The sequence below is a fragment of the Maniola jurtina genome, chromosome 18 (assembly GCF_905333055.1).
Source record: "Maniola jurtina chromosome 18, ilManJurt1.1, whole genome shotgun sequence".
NCBI classification, from domain to species: Eukaryota; Metazoa; Arthropoda; class Insecta; order Lepidoptera; family Nymphalidae; genus Maniola; species Maniola jurtina.
The window spans coordinates 8,615,292-8,627,704 of NC_060046.1; the positions used below are offsets into that span (position 1 = coordinate 8,615,292).

Consider the following 12,413-nt stretch of genomic DNA (forward strand, 5'->3'; position numbering starts at 1 on the left):
TAGTGTTGACAATCTATCGATTGCATATCGATAGTTGATATCGATAATATCGATAGCGCAAAACGGATGAAGGCAATACTATCGATACTACCGATACTTCTAGTTCCGTTAGTATCGAAAGTATTGCAAAATTTGCCAATAAGTACCAAAAAACAATCGATAGATAGTAGTTATAACTTTAGATAGTTTCGAAGGTAGAATTATCGATAGTACGTTGCTTGTTTTGCGCTATTAATACTATCGATAGATTGCAGTCACTATTGGCGTTGCCTTAGCTATCGATAGTCGATAGATACTGGACTATCGATAGACAACAATCATCATTTCCCTTTGTCTTTGCCTGTGACTGTCAAGTGTCAACCACTGTCAACTGATCCCCTAGTCTGTGGCTGCCTGTGACTGATGTGGATTTCTGCGTGGAAGTTTTAAATTTTAAAATAAAGGCGATATTTCATCATGTCGCTAAAAGTTGATCGGGTTCCTGAATATATAAATTTTCCAAAAGAGGAAGAACAAGTTTTAGCATTTTGGAAAAAAATTGATGCTTTCCAGACATGTCTAAAGCAATCAAAAAATAAACCAAGGTAAGGGTTTCCTAACCTATATGCCTTCTAAACTTTGATATTAAAGCAAACTTAAATAAAATTTCAAGCACTAAATGATTATTACAACGTTGTTAGTCCAAACCAGAAGGGTGCCGACGAAACCCTAGTCCCTAGTACTATGCCTTTGCTGTCCGTTCGTCCATCTGTATGTCAGCGGGCTGTAGCCTGTATCTCGTGAACCGTAATACTTAGAGATTTGAAAATAGCACGGAATGTGTATTTCTGTTGAGGTATAGCCTCAACGGAAAAACAAATAATAATTTTTTTAAAATGGAGACCATGAAAATTAAATAGTGTTAGTTCTTGTACAACAGTACAGAATACAGAACCACTCATGTGCAAGTCTGACTTGCACTTGACTGATGTTATTGTATTTTACTAATTACAGATATTCCTTCTATGATGGGCCACCATTTGCGACTGGGCTGCCTCATTATGGTCACATCTTGGCTGGAACAATCAAAGATGTAGTCACACGATATGCCCATCAAAAGGTATTTTCACTTATTTTTTTTCAAAGAATTGTAGCTATGATTAAATATGACTATTATTTTCTTTTCTCATTCACTAGAATAAAGATTTACAGAGTGGGTGCAGTTTTAATTGTTAGTCTTATAGGTTTCAGTCTGCTCCTCTATCTTTAATTGAGGCTCTGGTATTACTTTGATGGTGATAATGCTGTCAGTTTTATGTTTATATGTGTGCTTCTGTAAATCTTAAACTTGGGGCTGGTATGATTAATGTACTATGTTTGTTATGATTAAGACAGTGGCATGTTATCTGTAAGGTTTATTTTACTCTTAATTAAAATAATAGTTTTAATTACTGACTAAATGATGCTAGCTACTTTGTCCATGTGGATTAAGGTTTTTTAAAAATCCTGTAGGAATTCTATAATTTTCTGGGTTAAAAAAGATGCCTATGTCCATTCCCAGGATGGACTGTGAAAAGTTTCCAGACAAGTAGACAAACTGTCACATTTATAAGTATTTTATTATTGAATGATTGCTTCAGCCACTTCCTTTTATATCATAGTCCTATCTAGTCCTTTTCCATCCTATTGGCAAAGTTGTGCCAAGCTATGAACTTTGGTACAATACCCCTTAGAAACTGATCAGGGGTATGATGTAGTATGAGTTTATTGAAACAGTCATAATCCAAACTTTGCAAATGAAAACAGTAATAAAGTTTGCATTCCTTTGCAGGGTTATCATGTGGAAAGAAGATTTGGTTGGGATTGTCATGGCCTGCCAGTCGAATTTGAAATTGATAAAAGTCTAGGAATAAAAGGACCAGAAGATGTAGAGAAAATGGGTATAGACAAATATAATGCTGAATGTCGAAAAATTGTTATGAAGTATGCAGATGAGTGGGAGACTATTATTACACGCATGGGGAGATGGATAGGTAATTAATTATAATCACATTCCCTGTCCTAAAAAAATACATTATGGCTCTAATACACCAAAAGCCTGAAACACTGAGGGATATATTGCCTGGAAACAAATAACCTTTGGCCAAACAGCGAATTTGGTAATATGGTTCTGATAAAGAATGTGTCACCAGACTGGCGATGGTGGCTGTCCCATTCATAAGTACATTTACCAACAACTCAACTCACGCCGGCAACTGCACTGCACGCATTCACAATGAACGTGCGCGTGCGTGTGCGTGTGTATGACGTAACTGTATGAAGCTTGTCCCACTGCAGCTCGTGGCGGCGATGTCGCATTTCATTAGGAGTGCCAATCAGTTCCATTTCTAATGCAGCTTACATTGGATATATTTCCTTTATATGTTTAGGTTATTGGAGTCTTTAATACCTGGATTCTATGGCAGGAATACCCTGCTGCTGTTATTGAGAGTTCCCAATCATATATTCCATTTTATATTTACAACCATTCTGAGAATAGGTAAAATAAAAAGCTATAGCTGATAGGCATCTCTTGGAATATTATGTGAATCAGAAATGAAGTTTTAATGTTCATTCACATCATATCTGCAAAAATTAAAAAAAAAACTAATATTATGCATTTCTTCTTTACAGATTTTAAAAATGATTATAAGACTTTATACCCATGGTTCATGGAATCAGTTTGGTGGGTGTTCAAAGAACTCTACAACAAAGGTTTGGTCTATCAAGGAGTTAAGGTAATGCCTTATTCCACTACATGTTCTACCCCCCTGTCGAACTTTGAGGCTGGACAGAACTATAAAGATGTTGTGGATCCGGCTGTTGTGATCTCGTTTCCTACTGCAGAGGGATTTTCTCTCCTCGCTTGGACCACCACTCCTTGGACTCTTCCTAGCAATGTAGCTCTTTGTGTTAATCCTAAATTAACTTATCTAAAAGTCAAAGAAAAAGCAACGGGAACTTGCTACGTCTTACAAGAGGATAGATTTCCTGTTGTCTTCAAAAATGTTGAGGATTTTGAAGTGCTTGATAAATTCTTAGGTGAAAAACTAAAAGGGATAAAATACACCCCTATCTTTGATTACTTTGTGGATAAATGCCCCAATGGTTATCAAGTGTTAACTGATGGGTATGTCACCAATGATTCAGGTACAGGTGTTGTTCATCAGGCACCATATTTTGGTGAAGACGATTACAGAGTTTGTTTGGCGGCTGGTATTGTAACGAGAGACCAAGATATCATATGCCCGGTTGATGCCAGTGGCAGATTTGTAGCACCTGTAAAAGATTTTGAGGGACAGTATGTTAAAGATGCAGATAAAAATATTATTACGAACATCAAAGCTCGGAATAGACTCATACAAGCTGGACAAGTGAAGCACAGTTACCCATATTGTTGGCGTTCAGAGACCCCTCTCATTTACAAGGCGGTGCCTTCTTGGTTCGTTAGAGTGGAACAAATGAGCCAAAACCTCTTAAAATCCAGTGAAGAAACATATTGGGTGCCTGAATATGTCAAAGAAAAACGGTTTGGGAATTGGCTAAAAGAAGCTAGAGACTGGGCCATAAGTAGAAATAGATATTGGGGAACACCTATCCCTCTGTGGATATCTCCCGACAAGCAAGAAGTAATATGTGTGGGCAGCATTGCAGAGCTCAGTGCTTTGACTGGTAAAGAGATTACAGACCTCCATAGAGAGAGCATTGATCATTTAGAAATTCCATCTGCAAGACCTGGCCAGCCACCACTCAAGCGAGTGCCAGAGGTGTTTGACTGTTGGTTTGAATCAGGATCTATGCCCTATGCCCAGTGTCACTATCCTTTTGAAAACAAAAAAGAATTTGATGATATTTTCCCTGCAAACTTCATTGCAGAAGGTATAGACCAAACGAGAGGCTGGTTTTACACTCTGATTGTACTGTCCACCGCTTTGTTTAACAAACCCCCATTTAAGAATTTGATTGCTAATGGTTTGATCTTGGCATCTGATGGACAAAAAATGTCAAAGAGGAAGAAGAATTATCCAGATCCCTTAGAAGTTGTATCAAAGTATGGTGCTGATGCATTGAGACTTTATCTCGTAAATTCGCCAGTTGTGAAAGCCGAGAACCTTCGTTTCAAAGAGGAAGGTGTTAGAGATGTCATCAAGGATGTATTCTTGCCATGGTACAATGCATTTAGATTTTTAATGCAAAATGTTGAAAGGATTGTTCAAGAAGACAAAGTTGACTACAGATTTAATGAAAATGCAGTTAGAGAAAATGTAATGGACAAATGGATAACTTCGTTTACGCAATCTTTGATTCAATTTGTGATGACAGAAATGGCTGCCTACAGGCTTTATACTGTTGTACCGAGACTGACAAAATTCATCGACCACCTTACCAACTGGTACGTCCGAATGAATAGAAAGAGGCTAAAGGGTGAGAATGGGATCAAGGACTGTCAAGTGGCATTGGATACCTTGTGCGGTGTTCTGTTTGATATGGTGAGAGTGATGGCTCCATTTACTCCATACTTGACAGAGCTCATGTACAAGACTTTACGCCAACTGTTACCTGGAAGCTCCATGGAAAGCGTTCATTTTAACATGATACCAGAGCCAAAATTGAATTTCGTAGATATGAATATCGAAAGAGCAGTACAAAGAATGCAATCTGTGATTGAACTCGGGCGAGTTTTGAGAGACAGAAAAACAATTCCAATCAAATACCCTCTACCTGAAATGGTTGTAATACATCAGGATCAAACTTATTTGGATGATATTAACACCTTGTTGAACTATGTTTTGGAAGAAATTAACATAAAGAAAGTGGAACTTTCGAGTGACAAAGAAAAATATGGTATAACATTAAGAGTAGAGCCAGACCATAAAATACTTGGTGCTCGACTGAAAGGCGATTTTAAAGCTGTAACACAAGCTTTAAAAGACCTCAACAATGAGCAATGTGAAAAATTTGTTGCCGACGGTTTCGTTGAACTCATGGGCCAGCGTGTCGACCTCTCTGAAGTGAGAGTTATATTTCAAGCTCAAGGCAACGATCAATACGAGGCTCACAGTGACAATGACGTGTTGATCTTATTAAATGTTACGCCCGATCAGAGCATGCTTGACGAAGGATTTGCCAGAGAAATCATAAACAGGTTACAGAAGCTCAGGAAAAAAGCGCATTTGGTACCAACCGATGAGGTTGACGTCTATTTCTCAGTTAACAAGGAAAGTGACATTTTGCGTATAATAAACTCACATCGCGATCTCATCGAAAGTACGGTTAAAGCGCCTTTGAAATTTATCGATGAACTGTCGCCTTCCAAACCGCTTATAATTCAAGAAACTCAGGACCTGAAAGGTTCACAGCTGAAGTTGGTTATTACTTGGCGAAAGGAGGTAGAACTACCTTCGAATCCTTGGGCTAATATCATTTTACAAAATATTACACCGCGGTTTGGTGTAAATACAAATCAAGGAAGCATCATTCTTAAAAGTAAAGATAAGAATATAAACCTGGACAGTTTGTATAGGGAGGTGGAAATTTTATTTGGCCTGTATGGAATGAAGTTTACATTGTGGTGTGATGGGGTTGAAGTAAAGGAGACTGTTGATTTAAATACAAAGAGCATTGTAGTTTCGCCCACAAAACCTAAAGACGTTGAATCACAGAGTAGTCCTTTTTGTAAGTTCGTAAATATTGCTAATGGTTCAAAGTCTGCTACCCTCTTTGTAGAGAATCCACGAGGTAATACAACATTAAATGAGAAGAAAGCTGTGCAGTCTCTATTGGATAATTTAGGAATAAAATTGACTGATAAAGATATGAAGATCTTCAACTGAGTAATTTGTTTATTTTAGTCCCATCATAAAGTGAAGTACCTCTTCTTGTAGTAAAGTAGATATCCAAACTTCCTCACTAGTTTTTGCTCTAACAAAATAGGTACTTACATTTGATCTATAATTGTGTAGCTAAGTCCTCTCGGTTCGTCAAGAGGTTCGTAAATCGTCAAGTCAAACAGCGTTTACGTGTTCGAATTTACGCAGAAAATAACATTCATACCGCAAACAGCGTTCTGGTACAACACACGGCGCAAATATTTATTGGTGTAGAGGCAATATTGAGCATAAAAATCTTAGTTGAAAATTGTTTTATTTATTTACCGATGTAAGAAGCTTGGCTGAAGATGTATAAAACTTAGGGTCGATTCACATTGACAGAGTCGAAGCGAATGGTATGTAGCGACAATTTAAAATTTGCATATTGAGCTCCACAACATAGTGCACTTCACACTTACTTCTACCGAGAAAAGAAGTAGGCAAATTCGGTCGAATATACGCATCATTTTTTTGAGAGCGATTGCTACCCCTCGCTTTACGTCATAAATGTCTATGCTATTTAGAAGCTAATTTACTTTTTAGCAAAATCTTAATACGCGCGTATTCGCTGTAACTGTGAAGAATAGAAACTTCGCTTCGACAGTGTCAGTCTGAATCAACCTTTACTTTCACTAGTCAAAGAACTTGAGACTAAATACAAGTAAACTACAGTATTGTAGCATCTGTAAATTGGACTTGTGAATTTATTATAATAAATAATGTTTTCATACTCTACTAGTAGTTTTTTATTATTATTTCCAGAAATCAAGGAAACTGGTGTAAAATACTACTTAGCCTATGTCGTCCTCCGGGGTGCTAGTTGTACCTGTACCGAATTTCGTCAATATCGGTTTAAGGGATGGGCCGCGAAAAGCTAGCAGTCAGAACTTTTCAACTTTCGCATTTATAATATTAGTATGGATTTAAATCTTTATAAGAATTAACTTGCTTGAAGACAGGGTATAATGAAACACATATTTTTAGATTAACCTTTATTTTAAACATTCTTTCATAAATAAAACAAAATAAGCTTTAATCAATACGAACATTGTTCACAAACAATAACACAGATGCAGCGTGTGGTTTTAGATTATTAAATATTGTAATAATAGGGCACTTGACTAGTATGTTTGATACCTTGCGAATTAGTTAATAGCGTGGAGTATAATTTTCTCTAAATAAGAATAATACCTGGAGTAAAGATTGTAAGAAAAAAGTATAACATAATATTATGAATAGGTTACTACGTAAATACTTTTGATTTATAAATCACATGCAATGTGATGACTACGTAGGGGTACCTATGTAACTATTTGAATCACACAATAGACGTTACATGCTACATTACTCCAAAGAATATTTTGATTGAAAAAATAACATTTTTAAAAACATTTTCCTCTTGGAGCAGTTGTGTAAAAATAGTCAAACCCTATTTTACAATAATAATTATTATTATCCTATAGATACAGGGCCCTGAGTATAAGTTTTGAAGTTAACGAACGTTGCATCGCCAGCGGTTGTCATTTTATATGTACGACCTAACCTCGTTTTTTGACGTCCCATTTTAATTATACGAATTAAAACGCAACTCAGATGCCACGTTCATTAATTTGAAAAGTTACAGGACTCTCATAAGTTTTGGCTTGGCAGGTTGTAAGTATTGCAATATTTCGTAGCTAGATATCAGTATTGATAAAAGAACACACAACTTACTGTTGATTCCAAGCAAAATTCTAAAAAATAATATTTTTATATACATATTGAACAATTACATTGATTTTATATAATTTCAAATCTTAATAATATAAAATAAGAGGTCTCTTGAAAATATATATTTATGGATATTGTAAAAATTATATTTATGGACCAATTAGTTAAAACATGGAGTAGCAGACCTCATGCAAAAAAGCACCCCGTCAGAATAATGTTTACAAAGACATACTATTCAAAATACAGACAGCTTTTTTAAGCTGCTTGCATGCTTGGAAATGTCATAATATAACAACGTTAGCAGGAGACGCAATATCGCGCCTGATGGTGCATTTACTATTCACTCGAGAGGGCACGACGAGTGTTGAACCAGGATACGAGTTAGCAGTGCTTAGAGATTTTACATCACACCAATGTCAATACAATGCAAACGTCAAAACACCAGCGTTACAGCAAAATGGTCCTTAATTGCCTTGTTTTAAAGCTCCAATTCGTTAACGCTCCAAGCGGTTACGACGCAAAATTAAAATCGATGGTTTTGAATTTTTGACTCAAGGAGCTGTAGAGTTCAACTCATTTTACTCTGACGTTATTGTTTTTCGACGTTGTGTTTCGAATTTTATAAAGGTTGAGTAAATCTCATACTGTATAAACATATTCCTCTTCGGCCTCAGCTCACACAAACGGCGAGTGACGAATATGTAAATGCACAGTTATAACACTGCACTACAACTCAATTGAATAAAACATTTGACATTCTGTTATTATTAACGAACTTAATAAAACTACTCTATTGATACACTAGGTGGATCTGCTCATGATTATGATAATACAATACTACATTCACCTACTAAAAAAATTGATTTATCTACAGTAAAACAAACGAGCAACGTCAATTAAACAAAAAAAAAATGTAGATTATAATAATAATAATTTATCTGTAAACATACATTAACTGTATAAACAAATTAAATGGATTGTATAGGTAAATACTTCCACAGAAAATAAATTTTAGACGCAATTTTTCAGATACGTACTATTTACAATTTATTAATTTGATTAATTAAAAGTTCTGAAATAGGTACTATTACAAATATATCACTTATAGCATTAATTTCATTTTTCTGCCTGTGTGCCTCATTAATTAATTTCCTGAGATTTTATTATTGTTTTACAAATACATAATTTTCAACTTTCAATATTATAATTTTTTATCAATATTGTCTAATGGTTTTTTTAACGGTGTGCTCTCACATGTGCACAAAGACCGTTTGAAAAAATAATAATAAAATATTTAGAAATTTAGAAATGATGTAAATGAACTATTTTTATGGTTATAATTAAATTGTTCTTGTATATTCGTAGCGGGTTCTAAACAATGTGTTCAGTCCTTCAAATTACATGTTTATTGTGCGAATTTAAAAATAATAAGACCTAAAAAGATGGTAACTTATTTCAGAAATGAATTTAAAGGTACTCGCTGTACACAACTTTGGCGATAAAATAATATTAACCTATAATAAGGGTTCCTTTTGTCCTTTTGAGGTATGGAACCCTAAAAATTACAAATAGTTAACCGAATATAAATAACGAAACTGTCTAGGAAATGTCTTTTGACAGTAGACATGTGGTTTGGTTATACAAGGTGTCAATTCCACTGCAATTACTCGTCTTTTTAATGATTTTACGTATTAAAAAAGATATTAATATAGTTATTTATTATTAGACGATTAAAAACAGAATTATGTTAAAAATAAATTATTATTTAAGAAATGCTCTAATTAAATACTCATTAATCGTGAGTGGTACATAAAATATTAAGAAAAGATTCTAAATATTTCGAAAAATAAGCTATAGAAAAAAAATAGGATAAACCAAAAGACACTTATGGCTTGGACACACAAAACGCGGCGGCAGCGACGATCGAGTTCTTCACCTACACGGTAAGAGGTTACAGTCATACTGATGATTTAAGGTTTTCGCACATTACATAGACACTGACTCCGCACCGAGTATGGAAGGTAAGCTTTATACTGTATTGCTTACGGTGGCATTTTTAGCATTAGACTGGAAGAAGTTATGACGCGTAGACCGTGCGTCCAATTTTTCCGTTCCGATTTTTTAAAAAAGTGTATGGAAATCTTAAAATTCCACCTTAAGGAACACAATATAAAGTTCAAAGTGTATTAAAATTTAAAACACGTTACACTATGGCGACTATTGCAATAACGCAGTTTGACTGTGCAGTGAACCCCTTTGTATTGAACAGTTCCTGGTATGAAAGCACAGATAAGTGAAAGCTACTAGAAGCCGCATTGGACTTGTCACCAACGGGCGTCATGTGTATCCGAGCCTTTGCTAACTGAATGCATACACAACATCTTCCAAATTATAAGTAGAAAAGTAAATAATTTTGTAATTTTATTGGAATAAAATGCGAGCCTGACGTCCCGCGTCAGAACATATCACAATGCAACACACACACACACAAACACCGTGGACGCAGTGACGTGCATACGAAGGCATCTATTTCAGGAATTGTAAAAAAAAAGCAACCTTTTTTAACCCTATGACTGGCTCGACTGGCTCTTGAATGTGGTTATAATGGGGATGATGTCTATCTGTCTTCCAAAATTCGTAAAATCCACATTCGATGCTAGTTTTAAGTTTTGCTAACCATTTTAAACGATCGATTTACCTAAAAAGTACGTCAAATGTGCATGACGTTAAATCCGTGAATTTCATACAAGCTCCCTCAATAAGAAATCGTTTTGACATTTGATAAAAAGTCGCCGATTTTACTAAATAGTCATCATCCCCATTATGTATTAATTTATTTATTTCATTAAAAAAATCCTTTATAAAAATGCACGCCAACGGGTTTGCGGATTTCGTTTCTGAGAAAAAATCTCTCGGACGCCTTTCATTCTGTGATCAATAAATAATACTGTTAACCAGAGCGTAATGCGTGCAAGGTTGCTTTATTGCTTTATTTTCGAAATGTTGTTAAATAACGTATTGCTTTTAGAAAACAAAATGGACGTATAATTTGAAATCATCCCTGCAATTTTACAAATTGATGAAACACTTACACCTAATAGTAAAGTGTGTGAAGTTTTTAAAAAGATTGTTTTAAAGATTACATTATTCACGAATGTCTCTCCGAAACCTTCGATAGGTCGCCCGAAACATTATGAATCGATAATATGGTTATATAGAGATACACTTTAACATTACACGTATTAAGCCACGACAACAAACATACGGTAAATCGTAATATATAATTAAATTATTATGAATAATAATAATATGTAAATTATTTATTATGCGTCAACAAGTTACACGTATTAAGATTATGTGCACTCATATAAGCTAAATATCTCGAAGGATTATCTGTTAACAAGAATAAAGGCTCGACCGCGGTCGAATTCATAAGTTGCAGAGTTATTGCACTCGAAGAGTTCACTCCTCCACTCCGTCGCAGCTCCGCTGTTCCCTACCATTCCCCGCTAATAAATAAATCGTACCTAATCTTTCGTCTAAGACGACGTTAAAGGTAAAGACAGACTAGTTCCATGTACGCAACGTATGCGAAGCAACTGTTTCCAACATTGGTACACGTGTAAACAACGTATAATTTCATCTGTTTTATAAAAACGTGGATTAGAAACCCACCGCATGCAAAGCAATCCCACACGGTCTCGTCCAAATCAGAGTGGGAAGGTGGGGTTTGTTCCTATGATATTTCACACTTAAGGGCGCTAGTTCACTAAATAATTGATTAATGGCTTGATAAAATTATCACGTCATTAATGATTAATTTAATTGATCTATTTAATACATCTCCGCTCTGCTCCGCATCAGTAGGCAAGGACTCTTAGACTAGTGTTCTAGATTTTATGAACAGTATGCCAAAATTCAATTGGAAAAAATTCGCAAACTGCCGACAGAAGTAGAAACATACTCGTAACTACGTACCATAATATCAGCTTTTTTTAGATTTTCAAATTACTCGTAGTATCGAAAATTAAAATACATCTATTGGCATGTCAGTGACGCGATCTTGAAGTTTTTACCCGTCCCTAAATCGCCCGACGCGCCTAAAGACATTTTCACACATTATACTTTGCACACGTCAATGCAGTTTGTACACAAACAGAGGAACGTTGCATCGCATACGTTGCGTATGTGAGACCAGTCTGTCTTCACCTTAAGCAGCGAATATTTCGTACTAGAAATAACTAAAGATTCATAAACATTTGTAATACACTAAAGATACAACATCGCCTACTCAGTGACTAGTCTAACGGCGTATAATCCTCATCGTACAACAAACAGCAACAATTAAATACATCACAGCGGGACGTAGGGCTCCACTCCGGCCCTCGCTATACACTCGCTTCACTTCGCTCGGCCACCATACGATTATACCTGAAAATAAATTTATATTTTCAAAGCTAATCTCATATCTGATATATATATAGGTACGCACCGCACGCAACTTTCTTAAATTATTATTTCATCCAATTAACGATCTCCGTTAACGGGTGCAGGTCGTGGATTTATACAATTAAAATCAGTAAGTTAAAATGTGGAAGATGTGCCATCTGTTGATTATCTGTTGTATATAAAATTCTTATAACTGAATAGCACAACGCACAGCTTAAACCGGTGAGTCTAGAAGCGTGAAAATTTGCACACGAGTTTCTTATATAACGTTGGTGAGCATTAAGAAAGGATTAAAAAAAAATGATTCTAAGGGTTGATTCATATTGGCAGCGAATCGAAGTGAAATATTAAAATTTTACAAATCAT

At 35.4% G+C, this 12,413-nt stretch overlaps 2 protein-coding genes across 9 annotated transcripts in view; one reads left to right on the forward strand and one right to left on the reverse strand.

Annotated features, from left to right (window-relative positions):
- Nucleotides 1-375: 375 nt before the first annotated feature.
- Nucleotides 376-6,623, forward strand: LOC123874446 (isoleucine--tRNA ligase, cytoplasmic). Of its 2 annotated transcripts, XM_045919792.1 has the most exons (5): nt 376-584; nt 994-1,099; nt 1,811-2,012; nt 2,653-5,859; nt 5,904-6,623. In XM_045919792.1, the coding sequence occupies exons 1-4, from the start codon at nt 457-459 to the stop codon at nt 5,850-5,852; spliced, it is 3,636 nt and encodes a 1,211-aa protein (XP_045775748.1). In that variant the 5' UTR covers nt 376-456; the 3' UTR covers nt 5,853-5,859; nt 5,904-6,623. The 2 variants fall into 2 exon arrangements, with proteins under 2 accessions (XP_045775748.1, XP_045775747.1); XM_045919791.1 differs by having other exon boundaries at nt 2,653-6,623.
- A 242-nt stretch (nt 6,624-6,865) lies between these two features.
- Nucleotides 6,866-12,413, reverse strand: part of LOC123874443 (dmX-like protein 2) — a 57,854-nt gene continuing 52,306 nt past the window's right edge. For all 7 annotated transcript variants that reach the window (XM_045919786.1, XM_045919784.1, XM_045919787.1 and 4 more), the window contains one exon: nt 6,866-12,029. In XM_045919786.1, the coding sequence (XP_045775742.1) occupies nt 12,024-12,029 (6 nt within the window). In that variant the 3' untranslated portion in view covers nt 6,866-12,023. The remainder of the gene's footprint in view (nt 12,030-12,413) is intronic.